The 25,448-nt window shown below is 56.7% G+C and overlaps 8 protein-coding genes across 8 annotated transcripts; 5 read left to right on the forward strand and 3 right to left on the reverse strand.

Moving 5' to 3' along the window:
- Positions 1 to 229: 229 nt before the first annotated feature.
- On the forward strand, positions 230 to 601 carry BXZ73DRAFT_77217 (uncharacterized protein; the record flags this gene model as incomplete). The annotated part of the gene is made up of 1 exon (XM_048022621.1): positions 230 to 601. The coding sequence occupies one exon, from the start codon at positions 230 to 232 to the stop codon at positions 599 to 601; it is 372 nt and encodes a 123-aa protein (XP_047878312.1).
- A 904-nt stretch (positions 602 to 1,505) lies between these two features.
- BXZ73DRAFT_100976 (endoglucanase) lies at positions 1,506 to 3,149 on the forward strand (the record flags this gene model as incomplete). The annotated part of the gene is made up of 9 exons (XM_048014742.1): positions 1,506 to 1,589; positions 1,644 to 1,707; positions 1,762 to 1,988; positions 2,043 to 2,211; positions 2,262 to 2,310; positions 2,366 to 2,376; positions 2,432 to 2,532; positions 2,589 to 2,999; positions 3,063 to 3,149. The coding sequence occupies 9 exons, from the start codon at positions 1,506 to 1,508 to the stop codon at positions 3,147 to 3,149; spliced, it is 1,203 nt and encodes a 400-aa protein (XP_047878313.1).
- Positions 3,150 to 4,089: 940 nt separating this feature from the next.
- On the forward strand, positions 4,090 to 6,258 carry BXZ73DRAFT_100977 (uncharacterized protein; the record flags this gene model as incomplete). The annotated part of the gene is made up of 20 exons (XM_048014743.1): positions 4,090 to 4,205; positions 4,262 to 4,340; positions 4,389 to 4,402; positions 4,560 to 4,616; positions 4,673 to 4,700; positions 4,764 to 4,789; positions 4,849 to 4,874; positions 4,927 to 4,961; positions 5,011 to 5,026; positions 5,097 to 5,108; positions 5,161 to 5,216; positions 5,267 to 5,367; positions 5,418 to 5,464; positions 5,518 to 5,530; positions 5,589 to 5,616; positions 5,677 to 5,734; positions 5,795 to 5,819; positions 5,882 to 6,023; positions 6,081 to 6,119; positions 6,244 to 6,258. The coding sequence occupies 20 exons, from the start codon at positions 4,090 to 4,092 to the stop codon at positions 6,256 to 6,258; spliced, it is 933 nt and encodes a 310-aa protein (XP_047878314.1).
- A 384-nt stretch (positions 6,259 to 6,642) lies between these two features.
- Positions 6,643 to 7,567, reverse strand: BXZ73DRAFT_77219 (DUF1000-domain-containing protein; the record flags this gene model as incomplete). Its single annotated transcript, XM_048022622.1, has 6 exons — positions 6,643 to 6,747; positions 6,804 to 6,912; positions 6,968 to 7,071; positions 7,134 to 7,227; positions 7,282 to 7,310; positions 7,361 to 7,567. The coding sequence occupies 6 exons, from the start codon at positions 7,565 to 7,567 to the stop codon at positions 6,643 to 6,645; spliced, it is 648 nt and encodes a 215-aa protein (XP_047878315.1).
- A 2,185-nt stretch (positions 7,568 to 9,752) lies between these two features.
- On the forward strand, positions 9,753 to 12,520 carry BXZ73DRAFT_46353 (glycoside hydrolase family 44-domain-containing protein; the record flags this gene model as incomplete). The annotated part of the gene is made up of 10 exons (XM_048019678.1): positions 9,753 to 10,182; positions 10,267 to 10,314; positions 10,369 to 10,909; positions 10,963 to 11,021; positions 11,071 to 11,235; positions 11,290 to 11,454; positions 11,514 to 11,726; positions 11,795 to 12,095; positions 12,164 to 12,383; positions 12,446 to 12,520. The coding sequence occupies 10 exons, from the start codon at positions 9,753 to 9,755 to the stop codon at positions 12,518 to 12,520; spliced, it is 2,217 nt and encodes a 738-aa protein (XP_047878316.1).
- A 218-nt stretch (positions 12,521 to 12,738) lies between these two features.
- Positions 12,739 to 14,933, reverse strand: BXZ73DRAFT_100980 (uncharacterized protein; the record flags this gene model as incomplete). The annotated part of the gene is made up of 19 exons (XM_048014744.1): positions 12,739 to 12,891; positions 12,957 to 13,080; positions 13,146 to 13,170; positions 13,231 to 13,288; positions 13,342 to 13,369; positions 13,419 to 13,431; positions 13,484 to 13,530; positions 13,584 to 13,684; positions 13,740 to 13,779; positions 13,832 to 13,847; positions 13,901 to 13,912; positions 13,973 to 13,997; positions 14,295 to 14,312; positions 14,376 to 14,385; positions 14,444 to 14,500; positions 14,559 to 14,600; positions 14,656 to 14,669; positions 14,724 to 14,802; positions 14,872 to 14,933. The coding sequence occupies 19 exons, from the start codon at positions 14,931 to 14,933 to the stop codon at positions 12,739 to 12,741; spliced, it is 924 nt and encodes a 307-aa protein (XP_047878317.1).
- Positions 14,934 to 15,733: 800 nt separating this feature from the next.
- BXZ73DRAFT_100981 (uncharacterized protein) lies at positions 15,734 to 21,975 on the forward strand (the record flags this gene model as incomplete). The annotated part of the gene is made up of 31 exons (XM_048014745.1): positions 15,734 to 15,874; positions 15,925 to 16,119; positions 16,433 to 16,462; positions 16,510 to 16,647; positions 16,695 to 16,760; positions 16,810 to 16,876; positions 16,943 to 17,870; positions 17,931 to 18,129; positions 18,184 to 19,036; positions 19,738 to 19,807; positions 19,862 to 19,940; positions 20,002 to 20,015; positions 20,072 to 20,113; positions 20,162 to 20,218; positions 20,267 to 20,276; positions 20,337 to 20,354; positions 20,410 to 20,435; positions 20,486 to 20,511; positions 20,565 to 20,605; positions 20,666 to 20,690; positions 20,750 to 20,761; positions 20,811 to 20,826; positions 20,877 to 20,916; positions 20,986 to 21,086; positions 21,139 to 21,185; positions 21,241 to 21,253; positions 21,310 to 21,337; positions 21,401 to 21,458; positions 21,524 to 21,548; positions 21,603 to 21,723; positions 21,790 to 21,975. The coding sequence occupies 31 exons, from the start codon at positions 15,734 to 15,736 to the stop codon at positions 21,973 to 21,975; spliced, it is 3,672 nt and encodes a 1,223-aa protein (XP_047878318.1).
- Positions 21,976 to 22,123: 148 nt separating this feature from the next.
- BXZ73DRAFT_100982 (uncharacterized protein) lies at positions 22,124 to 24,356 on the reverse strand (the record flags this gene model as incomplete). The annotated part of the gene is made up of 18 exons (XM_048014746.1): positions 22,124 to 22,321; positions 22,363 to 22,492; positions 22,561 to 22,585; positions 22,642 to 22,705; positions 22,765 to 22,792; positions 22,848 to 22,860; positions 22,917 to 22,963; positions 23,016 to 23,110; positions 23,479 to 23,513; positions 23,563 to 23,588; positions 23,644 to 23,669; positions 23,728 to 23,745; positions 23,798 to 23,807; positions 23,861 to 23,917; positions 23,971 to 24,012; positions 24,066 to 24,079; positions 24,131 to 24,209; positions 24,262 to 24,356. The coding sequence occupies 18 exons, from the start codon at positions 24,354 to 24,356 to the stop codon at positions 22,124 to 22,126; spliced, it is 1,002 nt and encodes a 333-aa protein (XP_047878319.1).
- Between the last annotated feature and the right edge of the window lie 1,092 nt (positions 24,357 to 25,448).

Consider the following 25,448-nt stretch of genomic DNA (forward strand, 5'->3'; position numbering starts at 1 on the left):
GTCACAAATACAGGGCGTAACGTAGTTTTGAAAGGGAATGATGGATGGTGGGGGGGTAGGAATGTCTTGAGCAGTGGGCGAGGCAGCTGAGTCCTGAGGCCTGAGGGACGCGACTGTCGACGCGCGACGCACATTATTTAGGGCCGGCTCAAGCGCGACTTACGTCACGTGCTTGGCAAAGCCGAGCACGCTGCGCTGGACGTCGAAGGTTCCTCTACCAACGCCCACCATGCTCTCCACTCTCCGCACATGCGCACAGTCTGCGCGAGCGCAGTCTCGCTCGATGGCGACCACCTCCATACCCCAAGCGTCGACAACGGAGCCTCTCACCCACTACCGCATCACACTCCATCGCTCCGCAATCGGTCTTCCGACGAGGTTCAAGGATACGCTCGTCGCGCTCGGCATCCACCGGCGATTACAGACGGTCTACCACAGACATACTCCGGATATTGCTGGAAAGATCCTCAAGGTCAAGGAGCTCGTGACGGTGGAAAACGTCCCAGCTTCCGCCGTGCGGACGAAGTTGGAGCAGAGGCTGGAAAGGAAAGCCCCTCGTGGCTACGAGGTCACCGGGTCGAAGTTGACGGAGGGCTTTTAGTAGTTCTGGGGTCTTTTTGGTGAGTGACTTGCTGTGTTGTTCTGCTTGCCTTGCTCATTGTCCCCACCGTAGTCACCATCATATTTGCTATACATCATCGCTCTATGATTTACTTTACTCTTCCTCTTCTCTCTGACTGCGTGCTGGACTCGGAAGCTTGGGCACCCATTACGGCGTGACAACCTTCACCGGGGTCCGGCTGATCCTCAGGGTGTTCAAGTTATCCCGGATGTCACATGAAACAGGCTTTCTCCGACAAGATCTCTCAAGGATTATCCGAAGCCACGCGTGCCGACGGTGGTCGCAGCTTCTACATATGATGATTGGGGCAAGATCCAAGTCTCGTGTTGACTTTCCTACGCGGCCATCTGTCTGACTAACGGACAAACCCATGCACCCATGATCGACAGGATGGCGACGGTACAAACCGAGGGACCAGGAACAGTTGTCCACTCATGTACGTCCTACACGACCCTTATGATTCGGCTGCTTCATGGCCTTTCGTACATTCATCTTGTTTGCATGATCTACATGGACATGTTCCTCCGCCTCGCAACCTTGTGCGAAATCTATTCTGGTAAAGATCTCGGAGTAACCGATACACCCGCCATGCACATGGCCAGGCCACCATTTTGCCCCAATGACCCCGCGTTACACAAACCATCGATAGGTGCCTAGGAAAGTCCCCGTCTCTCTCAACAACCGGAGTCAATCGTCCGCCACCTCCCGTGCTCCCGACGCGTCGCAGGTTATTCCTCGGGGTATCGACGGAACGCGTCTTGCTCGCCAAGCGATCCCGGCTCTCTGCGTCGTCAGTGGCCACAACCGGTCGTCGCCCTTCGATCTATAAAGCCTCGCGACCCCGCTGGCACAATGCTCAGCTCCATCGCCCCAAGCGTCAGCCATGAAGTCGGTCATCCTCTCGCTCGCCGTCGCGCTCACCAGCGCCCGCTGCGCCTTCTCGGTGGCCGTCTGGGGCCAATGCGGTGTCAGTGCATTTCATTTAGCCAATGGCGACGTCCTAGCTTACACTCCAGTGTAGGGGGTGAACTATACTGGTGACACCGTCTGCGACTCCGGATCCGCTTGTGTTGTGCTGAACGACTGTGAGCTCAACATGTCGTCAGGCTTCACGTTTACTTTCTAACATCACGCTTCAGTCTACTCTCAGTGCATCCCTGGTGCTACCGCCACCACTTCCTCCACTACCACCACCCGGCCCACCTCGACCACCACCTCGACGGCCCCGAGCTCCTCCATTTGCTCTGGCTCGCGCACGGCCTTCAAGCACTTTGGTGTGAGCGAGTCCGGTGCTGAGTTCGGCAACGGGAAAATCCCGGGTGTCCTCGGCACCGACTACACCTGGCCGTCGCCCAGCTCCGTTGACGTAAGCCATCTCCACGAGTGCATGGATACAGATGCTGACCAGTCAACCCTGCAGTACTTCATGAGCGCGGGCTTCAACACGTTCCGCATTCCGTTCCTCATGGAGCGCATCAGCCCTCCCAGCACGGGCGGCATGACCGGTCCGTTCGACCAGACCTACCTCAACGGTCTCAAGACGATCGTCAGCTACATCACCGGCAAGGGTGGTTATGCCGCGATTGACCGTAAGTGTGTTGGTCCACACATGAGGTCTGTGGCTGACGTGATACTGTAGCCCACAACTACATGATCTTCAACGGCCAGACGATCTCCAGCACCAGCACGTACGTCTGATCCCTGTCTCGCGTAGCCACACATGCTAACGTTGTACCTCCGCAGCTTCCAGGCCTGTATGTGCACTGCAAATTTTCTCAAGCTAGCATCCACTCATCTGTCTTCGTTCAGGGTGGAAGGCCCTCGCTTCTCAGTTCGTCAACGACTCGCACGTCATCTTCGACCTCCAGAATGAGCCGCACGACATCCCCGCCCAGACCGTCTTCCAGCTCGTGCGTGCCACTCCCTCCTCCCTCCTCTCCCCACTCACCGCCTTCCCTCCGCACAGATGCAAGCCGGCGTGAACGGCGTCCGCTCCTCTGGCGCAACCTCACAGATGATCTGGGTCGAGGGCACCTCCTGGACCGGCGCGTGGACGTGGACGAGCTCGGGCAACGGCGACGCCTTTGGCGCGATCAAAGACCCCAACAACAACCTCGCGATCGAGATGCACCAGTACCTCGACTCGGACGGCTCCGGCACCTCCGGCACCTGCGTCTCGTCCACCATCGGCGCCGAGCGCCTCCAGAACGCGACCGCGTGGCTCAAGGCGCACAACCTCAAGGGCGTCCTCGGCGAGATCGGCGCGGGCTCGAACACGGCCTGCATCCAGGCCGTCCAGGGCGCGCTTTGCGAGATGCAGCAGTCCGGCGTGTGGCTCGGCGCGCTCTGGTGGGCCGCGGGCCCGTGGTGGGGCGACGTGAGTTTTTCCTACCCGTGTCTTCGGCGGTCGTGAGCTGACGCGGACGCGGGGGACGTGCAGTACTTCCAGAGCATCGAGCCCCCCAACGGCCCTGCCATCTCCCAGATCCTCCCCCAGGCGCTCAAGCCGTTCCTTCCCGTTGCTTAGACGGCTTTGTGGAGATACCAACCCAGGGTTCAAAACAGTTCTGTGTAGTTCTTAGCTCTCATAGGAGAATGCGAAATTTTCTCGACACATCACCTATGCCCTATGAGAGTTCTCTAGATCTGTGGTAATAGGTGTAGGGGAAGCAATGTTCGTACTCGGACTCGGACTTCGGACCCGATGACCTAAGCGACGCCCGCGCCAGCGCTGAGGAAACTGCGGAGCGTAGTCGTCGGAACTGGCTGGCGCGCCCACGTGGTGGGGGCTCAGGGCAGGCCTTTTCGCGTTGACGCTTTCACACGCGCGCTTCGACGGTCTAGATCTCCTGGTGGGTGGGCTCCTTCCATGTGGCCCGATACATAGCCAGAATCTTCCCCGACACTGAAGTTGAGTCGCTTCGGCTGTTCAATGGTACGTCAACTTATATGTTCGGGTATGTGTCGTTGTAACTCATCTGCGCTGCGTCAGAACACGTGGGAGGGGCGTAATGCGGCCGGACTCGGGTCATGGGAATCGTGCTTGAGCCAAGAGCTGCTTGCAATATCCGGCTAAGGAAGCACCCGGCCGCGCGGTGAGAAAGCAGCTTCAGCTGCGATAAGTCTCCGCACTTCACACTTCCGGTCGACATGGAGCACATAACCCATGCACGACTCGGAGAGAGATGGCAGCGTTGCAGCGAGATCGGAAGTATCGATGCTGTTTGGCGCAGACCGTCTTCCCGAGACCTGAGGCTGAAGAAATTCATTCGTAGGATACAGTACAAGACCTTGTTTTTCGAAGCCGGCTGCGCGACGTCTTCTTCGCTCGTAGACTTCGAGGGCCACCTATCCGCGGTGGGAACATACCCGCGCAGCTCCCCAAAGTGCAACACGGCCGTGTATTAAACGACGCCCCCACTGCCGTGGTGCCCGCCCCCCTTTCCGCAGCCCCACGACCTAGTACCATGCCCGTCGCCGTAAACGCGTCCGCAGACGGTGATGCGGGGACCAACTCAGACGGCGTGTCGGGCCTTGATGACACCTTCGGCGCGATTCTCATCTGCACGTTCCTAGGGTTCATGTGAGTGCTTTTTAGCCGCGTCAAACTCTACCTGCGCCTACATGACGTTGTTGCAGGCTGTTCGGACTGACGGTCCATCAGTCATACCAGTATTTCAGCATGTACTGGACGGATTCGCGCAGGCTTAAAGTTATGGTGAGTGGGCTGTCGATGGCTATATGCGTCACTTACGGGTCTTTCCAGGTGGCCCTTCTTGTGTAGGTTCATCCATTCTCTTGACTCAACGAAGGTACGAGACTCGCTTGCGCAGGCTTGCCGACACGTTACACTTGGTCCTCTACGCCCACGCATGGCATGTTTTCCTGCATATATCCTCATGTACCCCGGTAGACTGACCTTCTAGTATCTACGCAGTTACTACTACTTAATCACGAGCTTCTTTCAACCTGACAAGCTGGAGTACGGGACTTGGTGAGCCCTTGACTTAAGGCGATCCATCTGATTTCTTCTTCTCATGAAAGGTACAGGTCGATGCGACTGACCCCGGTATCAGCGGTGAGGATTCCAGGTGTCCGCAACGAGTTTCACCTGGCTGATGCCTCCCGATCGCGATCGTAGGCTCTTGTCATATTAATCGCGCAAGGGTGCGTGATTGTACAAAGCGTCCTAGATTGTCTTGCTCACGCCTAAGAACGTCCGCCAGGTTTTATCTCGAACGCGTGTATAGAAGTATGTCCTCAACGTGATGTGCGACTTAACTTTCTTTGACTGATCCTCTCAGTTGGAAACCCATATAGATACTTCGTATATGTCATCGTGAGTGTTTCTCGACTGAATTCTCCATCCAGATCTGAGAGCCGCGCAGGGCGTCTCTATGATGGGTGCAGCAGGCAAGTGCAGACGGCTTGTCAAGACATCTTGATGGCTCATCGGACATTCTTTGAAACACAGGGTTTGCCGTTGGTGTGTCTGCCTCTGCTTCCCGTTATTTCCGGGGACCTGACGATCTACATAGTTTCAACTATAGAAGCGTGGAAGGAGGAGACCTTCGAACAATGGGAGAGCTGCGCGGTAGGTTCTTGTCGATTTTTCGTCTCCTATGTACTGAAATCAGCATACAGTGGATGACGTCGGTGGCCTTTGCGTTCGCGGTGGCGACAGACGTGATGCTCACTGGGAGCTTGATCGTCTTCTTGAACCGGAGCAGAACCGGGTTTAGGCGGTGAGTGATATCCACGTTGCCGCGTGCGGCTGCATGTTGACGAGACACAGGACCGATTCTCTCCTCAACATATTGATCGTGTACACCATCAACACGGGTGAGACTGGTGTCACTGGCGCGCGTACGGCCCACTCACACCCCGGTCGTCAGGTCTGCTTACGAGGTATCTGCGAGGAACACACTGACCGCAGAGTCATGCTGACATCCCGCGTACTAATCAGCGCCTTGAGCGTGATGTGTGTGATATTCGTGAGTCCCTTGAGCGCACGCAACCGGGATACATAGTCGATGCTCACACTGTATCCGCAGGCAGTGGCGATGCCTTACAACATGATCTACACCGCCGTCAGCATCCCGACTACGAAGAGTACGTCCCAACTCGCCGCCCTTGCGCACCATGTCAGCTGAAGCTTCTCTTTTCCGAAAGCGTACGCCAACTCGGTTCTCGCCGTGTAAGTCTCACCCGTGGGCGCTACTCCTGTCTGGCCCAAGCTAAGCTAAAAGGCCGCGGCAGCCTGAACTCGAGGCGATCGCTCAAGGACTCTACACTTGGCACCTCTCACGACTTCGGGTCGTTCGGGATGAGCGCGGCGGTCGATTTCGCGCACGCGTCCGGGGCGGAAAGCATGCGCGGATCCGTGAGTATCGGGCAGACGGTGAGCACAGCACGCCCTGTGGAAACCCCTCTCGAATCTCACGTTTGTGGGCTGCAGGTCACGAAGGTCCGCGAATCGACGCAACGAGACCTCGAGGTGGGACGAGCCTCTTTTGTTGGAGGAGAGCCGTGCATCAGGACGGGGGCTTGGCTGGGGCGGTCGGAGGCGAGCCTGCCTGGGAACGGGGAGCCGGGGTGCGGTGTTGCGATGTGATGTACAGCTCTTAGCTCAGTAATGTGCGCGCGTTCTAGCATATATGATCTTGGTTCCTTCACATGAGGATAGGCGGCGAATGGGGGAGCGCGCTTCTCGTAATGACGTCATCGCCACCGTCGCGCAGAGCTGGAAGTTTGACTTTCAGCTAGTTGGCAATTCTTGGGTGATTTTTGCGCAATGCATTCCGAGCAGGGGGACTTCGGGAATAAATTTTTCTCCATAATGGGGGCTTCCAAGCGTACAAACTACAGATGACATCGACTTTACAGCCAGACTGAGACAAGTCCCACCAATCAATCGATGCTTCAACGGCTCACTGCAGGAGGGTGCACACTTACCTCCGACTCCGATCCTACAAACAGCAATTCTGCTTCGGTGCTTTCTATCTAGCCTCCTTTAGATGCTATGATCCGGGCGTGCTCCAGTTCTGGTTCAGCCCTTGGATCTTCTCGTGATCCGCCAGGTTCGGTTTCGACTCGTACACCGTCATCACAGGCTCGAACTTGCGCTGTCGATCCCGGTCAACCGCATGCGCGCGCACAGCCCATATGAAAGCAGGCATACCTCGCTCCACTGTCCCAAGAAGCCGATGTAGTATATCCTCGTGGTGTCTGCCCCTTGTGCTGCAGGGAAGAACAACGTGAGGGATGTCACGTTGGGGAACTTCGCTGGCCTGGCGGCATATGGGTGTCAGAAATACCTCATAAACGACGGCGTTTCGCACTCACAAGACGTGGTATTCGCCCACTTCGCGCCCTTGGGGGACGGCGAACTCCTGCGCCGGCTTCATGTCCGCAATGTCGGAAAAATCGACGGAGTCGGTGTTTGGGAACTGGATTCAAGTTCGAGTGAGCACGCAGGTTCAGGGGGCTCGTGAGGGGACGAGAGGCGCACCAAGGCGACCTTGGTGGGAGTCTGGTCCGCGGGCCCCGCTTTGAGGAGGAGCGCGCGCAGCTTGACGGCCCCCGTGAACGGGACGCGTACGATCCTGCTTCATGACATCAGAGGCGACTCACGCGAAATGCGCTCCGACGAGACGCACATCTGGTCGTCCGCGTCCGACTCGAGATACTGTGATCCCGGTCAGCTTCGGCACGGACGAGCCTGGTCAGAGCGCCCACCGTCTCTTCGTCGAGCCGCAGGTGCCAGGGCTTGATCACCTCCGGGGCTTTGGCGGGATCTTCGGCGTTCATGGCGACCACATTCGCGCGGTCGATGCGGGCGAACAGGTTGTCGCGCGCGCCGACGCCCTCCGGCGCGTCGTGGTCATGATCGTGGTGGTGGCTTTCGTCGTGGCACCCGCCGCCGTGTGAGTGGTTGTGGGACATGCTGCTAGTAGCTGCTCAGGACAGTGGAGCAGTAAGCGCCTTGGCTCTTGTAACTCAGCGCGGTTGTGCCACAACGTCAACAGCGCCAAAGCCGTCCGCAAACTTTCTGTTGAGAGCGCGGCCTTCGCTCGCTGCCCTTGACCGTCCACTTCATCGTCTTCCGAGGTTGCGCAACGAGAGGTGTCCATGGTGAGTTCCGTGGTCGTTTCTCCCTTTCCATGATGGTACTTTAGTAATTTGCGTTCGATCGCCCTCGTCCTCACACCAAAGGGGCTCGCCCGCCAGTGAGCCCTGGGGACGAAGGTATGAGACAATTAACATCCGCTGATATGTTGTGTTCAGTTTTTGGGACACGTTTGCTGACCAGCTTCACTCTCCAGGTACCTGCTTCACTAGCATTGGTTGCCCACGACTATGTAGTCCCAAGATATCGATTTGCCTTCCACAATCCTGCCCGAGCCCAGAGCTAGCGTGAATGGAAGACTGTATGCTCGACGGCCTCCTTCGCAACATGCCCACCAACATGAAGCACTCTTCAAACCGCTGATAATGTGTGGTAGATCATTCATTCATTCGAACTTGAAATAGCATAGAGTACGTATACATGTGAGGACCTATGCATGTCACTCCCTCCCAAACAACGTTCCCCAAGCAATTGAGACGCGCCTTCTTCCGCCCGTGCAGGCTCTTTGTTCTGCGGTATTGCCAAGGGAGCACAAGGTTGATAGTGTCTGCGCTGCTCTTGGCGCCGACGTTTAAGTCGACATTGCACATGTTGATGCGGTGTTTCGTAGATCGGCGCAATGGAATGAGCCGTCCCAAACTGACTGCTTCTTGTCAGAAACAACTGCGTTTTGTGCGCGAATGCTCGAAAGAGAAGCCCAACAGATGCTCACCAGCGGTCATCGCACCCTGTTCCCTCGAAGCTTAGAAGAGCACCAGACGAGGGGGGAGATGGTCTTCAAGGCCGGGACATTGAAAACAAGAGCGGGGCATGATAGACGCACCGTTACGACGAACGGGTAGTCCCAGGTAGATGTTCTTGAAAGTCAGAAACTGCCGGAGTCGCCTCTCAAATCTTGCAACGGTAAAACCAGATGCAGGAGGGCGTGACTCGCGCCTCAGTCGTGTGGGTGGAGAGCACACCGGGACAGTGGATGGCGTGAGGTTGTTTTGGTAGACAATCGTAGAGGAGGGGAGGAAGAAGGAAGAAGCGAGCCGCTGCCCGCGACGCGGACTTATGCACGAGTGACATGTGACCGTGTGCACCAGCCCTAAACGCAAATCGAGGCTCGAGCTCGTCCTATGCACTCCAGCTCTTTCCCCAATCTCGACCAGTTCATCCCAAATCTCATCAGCTTTTTGAAACCACACCAACGTCGAAGAAATAGCAACTCCATGAAGCTCCGTAGGCTTCCTGCTCTTTGAGACCTCCATGCTCGCGCGTACTTCTGGCCAACCTTGGGACAACCTACGTTTCAGCATCATTCCTGCGGCCCCAGGTGTATGCGCCCCCTTGAGCACGGGATGCATCAAGAGTTATGGCTCTTCGCTTGGTACCACATGGTCAGAGATGGTCAGTGCCGAGATTCGTTGTGAAGCGTAGGTCCGCTGTTGATCCGAAGTCTTTGCAGCTTTACCTCAAACACACGCATGTTCTCGTAGTGTTCCCTCAGTGATCCTCACGTGTGGTAAGTGGTACGCTGAGTCTTTCCGGTTTCATCTGAAATGACTGGCGTCGAGCAGAATGAATACCACATCGATCAGCCTGCAAGGTCTCGGAGTTTCTTCGCTGCTTTTAGAACTCGAGGTACGAGAATATCTGTCCAAGGTGCGCTTCTGCAGCTGAAAGGGGTTCAGAACATTACTTGCTGGTGCCGACGCAGATGTCGCATGTCCGCCATCGTATCCGTCGGTCAAGACATGACGTAGACACGGTGCTAGCCGGTCAATTTGGACTCTGTTGAACTACCAGTGGTCGTTTCAACTCCGCTGATCCGCAACAGTTCAGCCTGAAAGTCGGGTTGTTCGCCGTCCGGCCTATCACGCGCCAACCTCTCGACCGGGTTTCATCTTTGGATCCATAGGGTACCCTCGACGTGCATCCGACGTTAATCCTTCTTAAAAGGTGTCGTCCTTCAAGCTCTTCGTGCGAGGGGTTAGCTGACCTCGCTCCACAGTCGACATGCTCGCTAGCTTCCTCGCGCTGCTCTCTCTGGGCACCATCGCCGCTGCGGACCTCACTGTCTACCAGTCGGGGACGGGGGCGCTCGCCTCCGGCTGGGAGAACTGGTCCTGGTCTACTACTCTCGACTTCGCTTCCACCGGCGGTCCCGGCGGCGTCCAGTCTATCTCGGTCAACTCTGGGGAGTGGGCTGCGCTCTCCGTCTACGCTGAAACCGCGTTCAAAAACAACTACGCCGGTCTGAGGTTCCAGATCTCCGGCAACCAGCCGGATGTCTCCCTCTATCTCTCCTCGTCGTCGGATAGCGCTTCGTCGGTTTCGATGCCGCTCTCCTCCATGAGCACCATCGTCAACACCACGGCGTTCACGGAGATCACCGTTGACTTTGGCAACCTTCCGGGGAACAAGGGTGTCCTCCCTCAGGACTCTTGTATGTTGATTTTTTCCGGCCTCCTAGCGTCGCGGCTCACCCCGGTTGCTCCGCGAACAGGGAACCTTATCAACTTCCAAGGAGGCCAGAATGGGGCGACATACTATCTCACTAACGTCATGTTGCTCTCTGGTACGCACCGAATGTTCTGTGAACTTCGTCTCGTGGCTCACTAGTACCCTTCAGAGCTTGTCATAACTCCCGAGTTCCTCTCTGCGGAGCCGATTGGCAACAACATCATCATGGTTACCTCGAAAGGGGCCGTCGACTTCTCTAAGCTTTCCGTCAAGCTCAACAACGCAACGGCGAAGCTCACGAAGATCGAAAGCTATTCGCCCGCAGACACTCCTGCCCAAACGATCACCTACTTCACGCTTTCGGTACCACTCGCCGCGGGTTCGCTCAGCATCAGCACAGGATCCAACACCACGTTCTCGTTTGTCATCCCCAAGCTCCAGTACGGCACCATCACAATCGGCAACTTGCGGAACATCTCCGATGACATCTACGGGATGAACTTCCCGACCAGCGCCGACTACATCAAGCTTCTCGGCATCACCATGAGTCGCTGGGGAGGCAACGCCGTCACGGCGTACAACCCGGATGGCGCCTTCACTAATGCCGGCAACGACTGGTACTTCGAGAACCGTGGCTCGTCGCCCGACGACCAGGGCTGGTTGCAGTTCGTGCAGGACGGAGGCAGCAGGAGCATCTTCACGATCCCTGCGTACGTTGCCACTTGTGATCGCCATCCTCAGCAGCGCTGATCTTGCATACTAGTCTGGACTGGGTTGCCAAGGACGGCACCTCGTATTCGTACCCAGCGACTGCCTATCCCGGTACGCATCCGTCCACACCGTATGCTGTTTACTTACCCCTTTTCCTCAGATCAGCGCTCGTTCGACCCTTACAAGCCGGATGCGGGCGACGGTCAGTTCCCCAACGGGAGTTGGGTCACGCCCCTCCCTCAAACAAACGTTTACACCCCCTGGAACGCCTCCATGGCCAAGTCGTGGATGCAGTCGATGAAGCTCAAGCCCACAATCATCACCGGTGGGTCCAGCTCCATCCGCACCATGAGCATCCATATTGACCTTGTTCGCCTAGTTGACAACGAGATCGAGATCGCCTCCAGCACCCACCAAGATATGCACCCGAACCCCATGGGCTACGACGAGGAACTCCAGCGCGTCCTCAACATCGCCAAAGCCGCGAAGAGCGCGGACTCCAACCTCCTGGTCGCCGCGCCCTCGACGTGCGCTTGGTGGTTCTGTGAGTGCTCTTCCTGCGTCCTCTGCTCCACACGGCGGTGCTCATTCTTGGCGCACCAGACTGGACGAGCGAGATCGGGTACTCGGACAACGCCGCGCACAACAACCAGGACTTCTTGCCGTGGTTCCTCTCCCAGATGAAGAGCGCGTCGGACGCTGCCGGGGAGCGCCTCCTCGACTACCTCGACATCCACTACTACTTCGGCCCCGACACGAGCGCGAACGACGCTGCGTCCAAGGCCCTCCGGTTGCGCATGACCCGCTCGTTCTGGGGTGCGTCTCTCCCTAGCCGCCTCCTATCTCCCTGCTCGACGACGCTCACCCCTCGCGTTCCCCCACAGACCCGACCTACACCGACGAGTCGTGGATCGGGACGTCGGTGCCCGCGCAGTGGAACGAGCCGAACCCGAACCAGGTCTGGCTGATCCCGCGCTTCCAGCAGCTGATCGCGCAGCACTTCCCCGGCACGAAGCTCTCCATCTCCGAGTGGTCCTCCTCCGCGCCCGACGGGGACGTCACGGGCGGGCTCGTCACCGCGGACTCACTCGGCATCTTCGGCGTGTACGGGCTCGACAGCGCGACGTACTGGGTGACCGCGGACCAGCTCTCGCCGGTCGGGCTCGCGTACTGGCTCTTCCGCGGGTGCGTGTCCTTCTCGTTTCGGAGCGGAGGGGCGGGTGGAGACGGGGCTGACGAGGTCGGTTCGGCAGGAACGGGACGTACTTCGGGAACAAGAGCATCCAGGTGAACATGGCGGACTCCCAGCCGGACGTGCTCGGGGTGTACGCGAGCACGTCGGACGGGAAGAAGGTGACGATGGTGATCGTCAACAAGGACGTCGTCCCCATCAACCTCGCGATCTCGAACATCCCCGAGGGCAAGTACTTCCTCCGCCACTTCGGTGGCGCGGCCGGAGTGGCGAAGTGGCAGGTGAGTAGAGCGGGCGGACGCACGTGGGTGAGGAGCGGCACGCTGACCGGGTTTGGGCGCAGACGACGATCACCATCAAGGCGAACAGCAACTTCGTCATCCCGGCGTACACGGCGGTGTTCTTCCAGCAGCAGTGAGATGGGTCGTTTCTATGTCGGCGGTGATATACACGGAGATTTCGTACGTTCTATGTGAAATAAATGACTTCAGGGACTTGCCACGAGCGATCGATTGCGAGACGTCGGAAGGAGTAGTGCAAATTCATCTTCAGTCCTATGAAGCCCGATCGAGAGAACACCTTTTGTTTCAACATATTATACATGCACCCGTTCCTCGTAGCTTTGACTGCGAGGGATCAGACGTCCTCGAACATCGGTGGACTACTACTTCTGTCTCCGTTATCCCTGACGACAGCCGTCTCCGGCTTGTCTACGAGAGACCTCACTCCTAACCGAATATCAGAATCCTTTGATTCCGCCGAAAAGACGGGGTTGAAAGCAACTATAGACTGGGGGGAAGGCGCAGTGAATGAGCACGCTGGTCTCCCTGAGGTTGCAGTCGCAGATGCCTTACCTGTGGCATGGTCATATGCCGCATACGAACGAGATTGCCGCCTCGCTTATCAGTCGCCGTGGACATCCCGAGCATGCCAAAGTCGTCCATCAGGGATGCTTTGAGGGCTTTTCGGGAGTTGAGTCTGCCGGCGATGCGAGGGGTTGGACGTTGGTTGAGAACTTGGTGATCAAGGAGTAAGATGCTTACACAGCGAACACGGAGTTGACGTATGCTGAGGGGGTGGATGCTGCTCAGCAACAAAATAACACGCACAGAATCACGAGAAACGCACATTTAGTAGTGGGCATGTTGAGGGATATGTAGAGCATCATGCGGGGACAGACGAAGACCTGCAGGAGATGTGTTCAATTGTCATTTGGCAGAGTATCAGTGGGCAACGCACGAAGATGACACTGAGCAGACTGAGCGTGCTGGAGAGACAGTGAGCGAAACGCAGACGCTTGGTTTGTATTTACTCACGCCGTAAGCAGACCTAGAGATACGGACTCAGTCTATGTTCGTGAGCATATGTATGCGCAACGTACCGCTGTTGATCGTGTACACCTCAATGACTCCAAGTACATTATCGGTACTTTATGGAGAGAAGAGTGAGTGGTGGATACGTTTCATGGCACGAGAACGTACTGCTTGATCCCGGTTCGACGCTTTCTCAAGTAGAGAATGATGGAAGACGTGACTGCAAGGTCTGTGACCACGACGCATGCGAAGGCCACAGAGCCTGACCACTACAGAGTTGCAGATTAGCGAACATGGCGAAAAAGAGGAAACGAAATGAGCTACCGTCCACTCTACGAACTGTGAAATAGTGGGCAGGATGAACCTATAGGCTGAATTGAGACGTGAGAGCATGCAATCTGCGTACGCAAGCTTACGATTCAACACAATCCACTAGGGACGCACGTGAGCAAGGGACTTCAACATCTCTATTGCAGACACCGCACCTATCGCAAACCCTGTTGTGACCAAATGATGCCGTTAGACCAAGCATATACTAGGATGGCCCCTGAGCTAACCTGCGGAGACCACCATCGAAAGTGCCTGAGTAGGACGTGAGACGGGAAGATAAACGAATATTTATGATGGAACTCACGGCCAGGATTGCCACGACACGAAATCTTTCGTCTACTAGAAGGTACTTATTTGGTAAGCAGGATCTGAACGGGCCCTTTCTCTTACCCACAGAGGTAAACGCGTCGAACAAAAAATCTGAAGAAAGTCGGCGTGATAGTACCAAGGGAATCGATCTGCCACTTACCCCTGGCCGAGTAGGATGATAACACACTGGGGGATATCCGGGTCGGCCCAATGTCACTCTGCGTGGGATGGCGGACTTACAGACGTTGCCGAGATCGACTATGCCAATTGCGAGATCGATATTAGCACTTTTAAAAAAAGTAATTCTAGAGGGGTGCGCACGCGAATAGACCTGACAAATGATAGCATGAGCGATAAGACAGTGTCAGTTCTGAAAGTGAAGGCCCTACCATGTACCGTAATCCAGCGCGGCGGGGTTCGAAAGATTTTGGACCAAGTAATGATAACTGACGATCACACGCTTTGAGGGATTATTCGAGCAGGGTATACATAAGGAGATCATACCAGACTATCACGGAGAGACATGAGTGGAAGGTGTCCGCAACGCTGAGAGTAGCGTAAGAGCGCCAGTAAGTAGACACCAAAGCTATGTGATGCGTACAACAAGACCGCAACCTGCATGTAGCGCTCGTCATGTAAGGAAACCAAAGGAGGCTTGCAAACACATACAATGCTCTTCAGCAGCCGCATGTCTTGACGGTAAAGTTGGAAATATCGCCATGTCTGGTGCACAGAAAAGCCATACATCCTGACCCTCAGGTGTCAGTCTCCAACATTGACTCTGGACGTGGATGCGAATTGAAAACAAAACACGTACACAAGTCCGCAGCACATTCCGATGAACACAGAGCCCATGTCCAAAGGCAGCAGGGTCGACATAGCGTGCTTAGAGAGGAGCGCGAGGTGCCAAGGTGGGGGAGAGCGAGATGGTCTGGCTATATCAAGGCTATATCATGCTCGCTGGCATTGCTCCACAGAGGCGGTCGAAGAGCGGCAAAGAAGAGTTCGTTGCGCCTCGAGGCTGCTTGTTAGATGCAGTAAGCTTCTGTCATGATTTCGAGACCACGCGAAGAAGCTCACACTGAAATTCGACCTGGTACGTTGTACAACCCTGCGGGGCTATATAGGTCACTGATAGATGTCCGACCAAGTCTCGGAAGCTAACATTGCGTGTCGCCGTTGTGAAGCCACGAGCTTGAATTGGATATCGCGTTGAACCTTCTGTGGCTCGGGCGGTGTTGAACTGCCAGGTTAGTACGTACGCTTGGACGGTTTGCACACACTGCTGGCCGGGAAAGCGGTTTTCCCGCTGCTACTTCACCAATGACAGATCATCATGGTGGTGGAAAACATGGGAAGGGTGAGCAAGTGGACGGGCGACAATAAGGGGAGTGTCGTGGTTGATGAACTTGAAGTCAATGCAATTAGTAGGGAGTAACAACGAGAGATAAGGCATACTTATAAGTAAGCAGAATGTTGACACCACCCGGGCCGGAGGTTGAGTGGCGCCACCGAAAGCGAGTACCTCTTGTCCTCTCCCTTGCTCTACCTTTCCTCCCTCCCCTTCCTCTCCGACCATCCTCCATCGCTGTTGATATCCACTCTTCTGCCTCGTACTAATAGGCCCAATCAACTCTGCTCCGAGCCACCTTCGACCCTGCCCTCCCGTCCTCTTCGGCATGTCCGCAACGGACATTAAGGCGGTGGCTTGTCTCTTTGAGACATCGCTAGTACTTGCGGCAGACTGGCCACAGATTCTCACCGAGTATCTCGCCCCGCTGTTGATGCGCCTTGGAGAAGCTTCTTCGCCAACAAACACAGTACGTCCCTACATGCGTGCAAATCATGGTCTAGTCTCACCGTTGTTCAGCTCCGCATGAGCGTGATCACGTATGGTGCCTCCGACACGCGTCCTACCCCCATCGCAAGCCGGATATTCTTCAGCCCACCAGCATCAGTGATGAAGACTATGCGAGAGCTGCCACACGAACTCGGAATTGGCTATACTGGAGCGGGAATCACTCAAGGGATGGCCGCGTTAGAGGGCATGGTTGCTGCTCTCGAGGTGAGTTTTCAGTCATTTATTCTAGCATTGGTGTGTAAGACGCCGAGGATGTGTGTGTCTTGTGGGCATGCTTCCGATACCTGGACTGTGGCACCTTAGGGTCGTCTCAGTCTTCTGTGACGGTCTTGGAGGAACGTGTGGACCGGCGAGACCATAGCGCTGCTGTGTTTGTCGCGCCGGGGCCTAATAATATTATGTTGGTGCCCCCTGCGCGGTCCTATACGCCCATGATCGTCGTGGTGTTACTATTATGGTCGCTGTCGCTGGTCTTTTTAAGCGCTTTCCATCGTTCCTCTCTGACCTTTTTCTGCAGATGTTCGACGCCCTCAAAACCTCATTCGATGTGAGCATCTGCATCTCATCGTATGTATGGGAGCTCATGCACATCAGAAAGCCGACACAGTCTTCACCTGCCACCTGATCCACGTTGCGGCGACCGCACCCGATACCGCTGAACATCCCATGTGGAACGCTTCGCCGGGGATGGACTTTGTGACATGGGGTAATCTCGCTGGCGAGCTACGCAAGGTAAATCGTTCTCTGCGGTTCGGTGACTTGAGCTGAGTTCGGTACAGCGCAACATCCACTATAGCAACATCCTCACCAAGTCGATCCCGCGCCTTGGTGAGCTGCAGACCTCTGTACGTCTCTCGAGTTGAAAATTCTATCCTCCTGCTCACGTCGTCTCAGTCTGCTCTCGGACCTGTGCAACAACCGTGGTTCACCGTGCGCGCGCCATGCGAGGTTCGCATCACTGGTTTTCCCCAGAAAGGCGCGTGCTTTTTTTTCATCAACAATCCGTCCTTGTCTCATTATTTGACAGGCACGAAGCGATCGAGCAACGCGTTTGTACCCACAAACAGTCCAGAAACTTCGAAACGTCCGAAAACCCAGGCTCCCAACACTTCACCCCGCAAATCCCCCGCCGTCCCTACTACCACCACTCCGAGTTTGTCCGCGACAGTTGTGCCGTCGTCAACCCCCGCACCTGCGGTTCCAACACCTTCGGCTCCGCCGGCACCTGCACCTGCACCAGCGCCCTCCCTTGCAGCAGAACCCGCGTCCGTCATTGCGCCACCTGCCGTCCCCGCTGCACCGCAAGGCGCAGTCCCCGACCAGTTCAAGATCCCGGACCTTACCACGTGGACGCCGCAGGCCCGCAACGACTTCATGCAGAAGATGATCATGGCGGAGGGCCAGCTCCGATCCCAGCTTATACAGCTGAACCAGTTGAGGGCGCGCGGTCACGGGGAGGAAGCCGCAAAGATGGAGGCACACCTCCGCGTGCGGGCGGAGAGGCTGCGAATCATCAAGACGGCGACGGTGGAGCAGATACGAAACCTGGCGAACAACGCCGCGGCGGGTGGCTCCGCGCAGCCGCCAGGGACGAATGGGATTCCGGGAGTTCAGCAGCCTGTCCCGCCCACCGCAGCGAAGAACCCCACGGGCACCCCAACGCTCACCGCGAAGCCGCAGATCCCGTCGCAAGTGACGCCGGACATGGCGGCGCAGATGCAGAAGCTCATCGAGCATCGGAACAAGACTCAGGCGCAGGTGCAGCAGCAACAGCAGCAACAGGCCGCGGCCAGCGCTGCTGGGCTGCAAATCACGGCGCTTGCGTACGCGGACCAGCCTTCGTCAAGTAGGCATTACAACGGCCCCATCTCTTGGCGCGGATTTGACTCGGAGACGCACTTGCGCAAGGACGTCCAAACGCGCGTTGTTATGATGACCACAGCAAACCATGATATGTACGTTGAACACATTCATCATCATCCGATGTCGATGTACGTGCTCATGACTGCTTGCAGGCAAGGGCACGCATGGCCGCAGGCGCTGTCGTTGTCGCCAGCGCCGCACCCAGCGGTGCCGCCGGACGTGCTACAGACGTGGCTGAAGCAGCACACGTACGTGCCCCTCAACTTGGCGGTCAATCCCAAGGTTCCAGACCCGAAGACGAACGAGGAACACTTCCGCGGTCTCGTCCGCCTTCTCACCGAAAAGAACGTCGTACGTCCTCTCCATGTTGAGCAGCCTGCTTCGTCTCATGGTTGCTTTTTTTAGTTTGCGATCGCTGCGTGGCCTTCTGTGCCCAACGGAGTCCCGGAGAACCGAGTCCTCCTCTTTCCGATCCGGAACCAAGTCATGGGCGTGTACTTCCCGGGACCCGGCGGTATGCCTGAACTTCCCAAGGTGGGCGGTCCGCCAGTTCCTCCGCCAGCACCGCCGCAAGCCCCGCAAGCAACCCCACCGACCGGCTTAACTTACGGTCCCGAGACCGTCCGAATGGTTCTAAACGCGATCCCGCCAGACCAACAGGCAAAATTCCTTGCACTCTCGCAGGCACAGAAGCAACAGCTCGTGACCACGTTCGTGGCTCGGCGCCAGCACCAGATTCAGCAGCAGCAACAGCAGCAGCAACAGCAACAACAGGTGCAGCAGAACGCCGCCGCCGCGCAAATGCAGGCGCAAATGGGACTGAAGCCCCCGCAGCCGGGCAATTTGTGGGGCGCACCGAACGCCGCGGCGATGCTCGGACAGATGAACCAGGCGTTCGCGAACGCGGGTGCGGGATCTTCTATGCAGGGCATGGGCGGGCACCCGACGACGCTCAACGGGCTACAGAACATGATGAACAACGTCGGCCCGACGGGTCTGCCGATCAACCTCGGGCCTGGCGCGGGGAACATCAACATGAACTTCGCGGGCTTCAAGGGCGCGGGCCAGTCGCAGATCGGGCCGCAGGGTCAGGGGATGATGGGGATGCAGCATCAGCAGCAGCAACAGCAGCAACAGCAGGGCATGCATCGACGCACGCCGAGCGGGAACGTCGGTGGGGGCATGGACTACAACGTGTTGCAGTCGTTCGTACAGCGCTCGCACGACGGCGCCGGGGGCTCGAACGGGTCGCTGGGCGGTATGGGGTGAGCCTATCCGATTTCAGTCTAGCGTTTGTTCGCGAAGGCGATGTAATGTATTGTACCATACCAGAGCTTGATTTCTGCATACCATCTTGCTGCATTGACTGTGGAGGCGTTTCCCGGCGCAGGACCCTACGTCGGTCGGCGGTGCGGCGAAGAGCGCGCAAGCGCCGCTGAGAAGTTGACGCGCAAAACATAGGTTTTGCCCCTCTCCTCGCTGGTATGAGCGCAAGCACTGACTCAACTCTCAAAGAGCGGGTTTCATAAGCCAGAAAAGTGCGGCGTCGATGTGGGATTTAATGTCCAGGGAAAGTTGCCACTTGCGGTCTGACGATCTGAACACTTCAGACCAGGTCATCGCACTACCTCGGTTGAGCAAACCCTGTAACTGCACAGTCGCGCTGGCGGGTATTCGGGTGGGTCGCACTCGGCGCTTTCACGACTGTGACGCTTGCTGATGCTGTTGGCGTACGCAGTGCGGAAAGGGGCCATCGCCCGCTCGGTAGTTCCCAGGGCTTGCGGGCGGCGGGGTGGATTCCCCGAGCCGGTCGGAGCGACATCCCCTCGGTCGGGATTCGGTACATGCAGCATGACTCCGTATCGTAAGGCTGTAGCTACGTTCTGGTGGGGGTAGTATAAGCTTCGTCTGGCCAATTATGATCGGCCACTTCCCCCAACCTCGATCCCAATCCTTCAGTCCCAAGCTTTGCCATGGTCGACCAGTTCGCCGGCGGCCCAGTGTTCATCGGGACGTGTTTCGGTCTCATGTGCGTGCATTTCGTTTGCATTGAACAGGAGGCACTAACCCGCCCTTGATGCAGGATGTACGGTCTGTCCGCTCACCAAGCTTGGCGTTACTTCCATGCGTACCGCCAAGACGCCCCCATTCTCAGATTCATGGTAGGGCATTGCCGTAACTTCACCAGGGGCCTCACTCTAATATGACCTTCGAGGATCCCAGGTGCTCGTCCTGTTGTGAGATGCTATTGCGATCAGATGGGCGTCGACTCAGATGCTCATTTTGCGTTTAGTATGGCGGACAGCGTTCACACCGTTTTAATAATCGCCGGATGGTGAGTGGTTTGGAATCAGTGGCGTTAATGCTATTGCTTATGTTGTAGCTATCGATATTTGGTCCTCGCGTTGCACGACCCGGGGATTCTTAAAGCCAATTCTTTGTATGTGGCACATCAGACAGACTTCTTAATACTCACGATGCACCCTAGCGCATTCCGAGTACGTACGCTGGCGGCTTGCAAGCGGGGATGCTCTGAACATTCGTTCCATATGTTGCAGATGCTTACTCCAGTATCAGTATGTTTTTATCACTCTTTCCGGACCAATCTCACTCTACCCTTCGCTTCGGTAGTGCGTCATCATAATGCTCAGTCAAGGGTACGTGGAATTTCCCCCTCTCTGAGACAGGTTCTGACCGTGGATACCAGATTCTATGTTCGTCGTGTGTACCTCTGTGAGTGCATACAAACTATCGGCTGAACGTGACTGGCTCACATGGTTTTATAGTGAGCCCCAAGTATCGCTATCGCTGCGCCGTAGCAGTAGCAGTGAGCTTGATCAATGACTCTACTGATCGTTTGTGATGCTAATCACTGAGGTGGATACAGGTAGCTTTCATGTTCGCATCCATAGGTACGCATTTGCTTGAAAACATCCCTCGGCGCGAATCTGACCTCCGTGCACATTCCAAGGATTTGCATTGGGTAGGTCTCAACAACGCGTTGCACTTTAGATCCAGCTGACAAAACCCAGCGATGACTATCCGGTCGTAAGTGCACTTCGAAAGTTCCCAGAGATACTCACTCATCGTATTCGTAGGTTCATGCTTTCCAGCCTCTCTGGCTTCGGAGAATTGACTGTAAGAAGCTTCTCTGGGGCCCGCAGAAACCCTTCTAACACATGCGCACACATATCACTGCTGTTATAGTGGATGGGATCCTTAGCATTCGCCTGCGCAATAGTCACTGACGTCATGCTCACGGCCTCTATCATCATCTACTTGCGCGGCTGCCGCACCGGCATCAAAAGGTGCGTTGTCAGTGGTCAGTCCCTGCAATGGCGCGTCTTACATGGTTCACAGGACAGATAATATGGTTCGAGTATTGGTTGTCTACACGATCAACAGCGGTATGTCTCTATGGTTTCTTGGGCCGCCTTGACTCTCCTGATGTTGTTCGACCAGGTCTGCTCACTTGGTTCGCCCAATATGTATCCGCGCGTGTTCTGCTCTTGCTGACCAGACGGTCGCTAGCGCGTTAAGCATGCTAAACGTCATCTCCGTGCGTTCCGTTCTAATCACGAGCGATAACTTCAGCGTTTACCGACGTATTACCGTACACCAGGTATACGTTTTTCCAAATCTAATGCTCGACGTCGCGCTCAACATGCCCGTCGTCAAGAGTAAGCACCACTTCCCCCGAGCGACCCGCTCGCGCCTCCTACCGCCCTGACCCCTCACCGCGCAGCATACGTCAACTCCGTGCTCGCAGTGTGAGTGAGACTGCCAGCCTCAGCCGTCCCGACTTGTGCTCACGCCGACTCCAGCTTGAACTCGCGCCGTTCGCTTGCCGCGGCGTCCGAGCTCGCGGACGACTTTGGCACGCTCGGAATGCCCGGTGACGGAGAACGCGAGTTCGTCCGCATCCGGAGGATGAAGGATCCCGTCGTGAGCTCCCCCGCCCATACGTGCCACCCGCACGGCGGCTGCTCCCGCGCTGACGGCTTCGATCAGTCCAGTATGCGCTTCCATCCCGTCGAGTCTGCGGTCGGGGTCGCTTCTACGCGCGTCTGCACGGAGGAGACGCCGCCGCGCGTGCACGCAGCTGGGTCCGATGGGTGGAAGGCGGTGTGTTTGTGCGGGGCGGACGGGCTGGGGCGGAATCATTCGGCGCGCGGGGATGCGGTCGCCACCGTGTAGGCTCGCTCGAGGCGGGACGTCTGGGCTTCTGTGTCTGAGACGTGGCTTCGCACATCAATATCACACCGCACCTGCGCTACTTGTACACGGGGCCCGCGGCGGCCTCTGCTTCGTCCGATCATGCGTCTCAGATACGTATGCGCCTCTTTCACCTCCGGTTCGCCCTCCGCGTCCAGCGGTCCGCCAGCACGAGGGTGCTGCCCACGGAGGTCACGTCGGACTCGTCGGCCTCGATGTCCTTCGTGACCTTGATGTCGATCGCAGTCGGGCCGGGCTGGACGGGGACCTGGGCGGAGCGGGGGAACGCGGCGGAGAAGGGCGCCGCGGCAACCGTCAGCGGCGCGGTCTCCGAGCCCGGCGGCGAGGCTCAGGGGGGCGACGACATACCTGCGGGACGTTCCAGCGCTCGACGGCGGCCATGCGGTCCGCGCGCGCGAAGACGTTCTGGCTGAGGCCGATGGTGGAGGTGTGGAAGACGTCGACGGTGCGGTTCATGAATATCTGGCGGGTGTTCAGGCTGCGGTCGTGACGTCAGGGGTGAGTGGAAAGATGCGGGGATGCCGCCGGACTTGACGGGACGCTCACACGCTGAGGAGAGTGTTCGTGTAGACTGCGTGGAGGAAGCCTAGTCAGGGGGGTGTAGGAGAGAGAGGGAGAGAGGCGTACGGCGGGAGGTGATGATGTTGACGGCCATCCAGACTCCGAGGCTCCCGCTGGGTAGCGTGGCGGCCTGGGTGAGGCGATTATAAGCGCGCGAGAACGGGTCAAGAGAGGACTATTGGAACGCACGAGGATAAGCCCAACTAGGTCGAACAGCCTGCTCATACGCGGGTGAGTCGGATGGGAAAGAAGTATCTGTCGGCGTAACGCACAGAATGAGAAGTCCTGATGGTGATGCGTTAAGAAATACGCAGACTGACGTCAGGAAAGAGCTGACGCACCGGTATTGATAAAGTACACAACAACCTTCTTGTACCACGACTCGCACCTGGATGGAAAAGGTCGATTTTACGAAGCGGATATGCTTCGTGATGACTCACCGGCTTGTCGGGTCTCTGTAGAGCACGGACAACAGCGCGCTGGTGAGAACGACGTCTGCGCCGGTCGCTGACGCCAGAGTGACTTCCACGAGCCACTGGAGGGGGTTGAGGGACGAGCGTGGTGTGAGGTTGGAGTTTCTCACCAGATCCTTCGACGACCACTGAGCACTCCCAGTCGCTGTGAAGCTAAATGACATACGGTCAGACTTGATCAAGCGGACGATCATATAGTGGAATCACCCCCGGACAGTAAATACTAGTCAAGAGGGGTTAGCAGGAGTCAAGCCGAGACAAAAAAGCGGTTCAGGCGCACTTATACTCGAGACTATTCAAGAGACGGTATGGCGATCAGAATTCGATCCACCCGCGAACTGAGAACACGTGCCTAGTTTCAGAGTCAGAAGCAATCCCTGAATGACATATCAGTGAAACGTATGTGGTTGGAAAAAGAAAACAAACATACTACAACTGCGGTAACCAACAAGTACGGGGTGCCGACTGCAGGATGTCAGATGCTGTCCACACAAAAAGACAGGTTTACGCCTACTCAGAGATACGCGCTTGGCGAAGAAGCTGAGGGAGCATGAGTGAGTATTACTGGCGATGGTCAAGTGTCCGAGACACCTACAGCTGAGACGTAAACGCGATCAGACTCTAGAGGCAGAGCATTGACGTCAGATCGTGAGTCACACCGCGTGTCGCTTGGGCTCACCGCGATGAAGAAAAGGAGCTGGGACACCGTGGTCAGTCAAGCGAGTCCACACATTGAGCGGAGAACACACATCCAGAGACCTGGAACGCATCCTAAGATACCAGATCTGAGCAGATTCGGCTAAAAGGCTCACCAGACGATTTGGTCGAGAATTTGAGGCTGAGCGTAGTGGGTGACCAGATAGTAGTAGCTGTGTCCTCGGGGTTACTTCGATCGCAGAGCCGTTGAAAGAGCAGCACTGACCACGTATGCATGGTCATTATGGCGTGGATGGTTTCAAGAACACTGCGTTACGACTGAGTAGCGAGTCGTTAATAAAAGAGTGCGGTAGTGCGCACATGAGTGTGATGACCTGCCATCATCGATAAGTTCCCGAAAAGCACGAAGATGCAGCAAAGCTTACAATCAGTCGGATAGCGCAGGATTCGGTCGGATTCATACGCCAGTAGCGATAGCTCTGGTGAAGAGCGGTCCCGTAGAGACTGAACGGATGTCCTTCAGCGTCATCTCACTAGTTGATTTTTAGTGACTTACATCAATCCGAGAAACGTCCCGACCAGAATGGCACCAAAAGCCCCGTCGAGGTTGATCGAGGCAGATACAAGCCCGGTGGCGTCTGAAAGAGTCATGGTGGATATATTACTGGAGGCCGCGGGGGAGGGGACGGAGTTCTCCATGCCGAAGGAGGAGGGGAGAGGGGAAGTCGCCTTCGCGAAGGGGGTCGGCCGTTGTTATACACGGATGCCGGGAAGTTGTCGTAATCACCGGAATAACCAAGTGCGGAGACCGCACCCGTGCCATGTTCTCACAGCACGCCCGCCGCAGGGATTGCCTGAACGCGCCATTCAGCAGTGGAGACAAGCGAAGGCGGACGTCGGACGAGCTCCGTCAAGCATCAGGTAACGGGGCGCTAGCTCCGGCCAATCTCTAACGCTTATTCCTGACTGAGACGCCACGCCGGTATTTGGTGAGAAGGCGTCAATGGGGTGTATCAAAGAATGCCACGGACCAGTACTTCTGGACTTCTCGCATCAATATTGCAGACTAGGTTGGAGCGGAGGCAGCCTGGCAGGTCGCAGTCATCACGGAGTAGGTGGTAGGCTTGACGACTGTGGTTTCGAGAGCCGGCAAAGGAAGCACCCAGATATGCTCGGATGAAAAATGCTGCCAAGTCTAGTGTCCGTCTGGGCGGAGACAACAGCTGCGGGTGCTCCAGGCGCTGGGAAAGTTCTGCCAGGCTCGGGGTCACGTGTCACACTTTGGCGTTGCTGATTTTGTGGCGCGTTCCGGGCCCAGGTTCTGCCGCCGGTGCCATTCGACGCCAGTTCACCAGTGCAAACTGCGCACTGCGGCCTCGCAACCCAACAGGGCCACAAGAAGACCATGATGTGATATAACCGGGATCTGAACACAGGCCTAGCGAGAACGTGTTCGTGCGCAGTATGCTTGGGTCGAAGGCTGATTCCTCGTCCACAACTCGTCGGGCCATGCAAAGCGACGCTCTACTGGGTGAGTCAATGTCAGTTCCTTCAAGGTGGCTCGCTTTCGCTCAAGGTATGTCTCCTTCGTGCCTTTCGCTTCGACTTGTACGTCTGCTCACGTTTTCGAAGCGTAGATCGCGGCCTACGGTACCGGCTTCAATAGACGATGCAGCCGTCAGTCACGCAATCGTGTAGTCCCACATCAAGGGCGCCGAATGCAACCGTTCGCATTGCATGGGA

Source organism: Epithele typhae (assembly GCF_022376455.1).
Source record: "Epithele typhae strain CBS 203.58 chromosome Unknown BXZ73scaffold_21, whole genome shotgun sequence".
NCBI classification, from domain to species: domain Eukaryota; kingdom Fungi; phylum Basidiomycota; class Agaricomycetes; order Polyporales; family Epitheliaceae; genus Epithele; species Epithele typhae.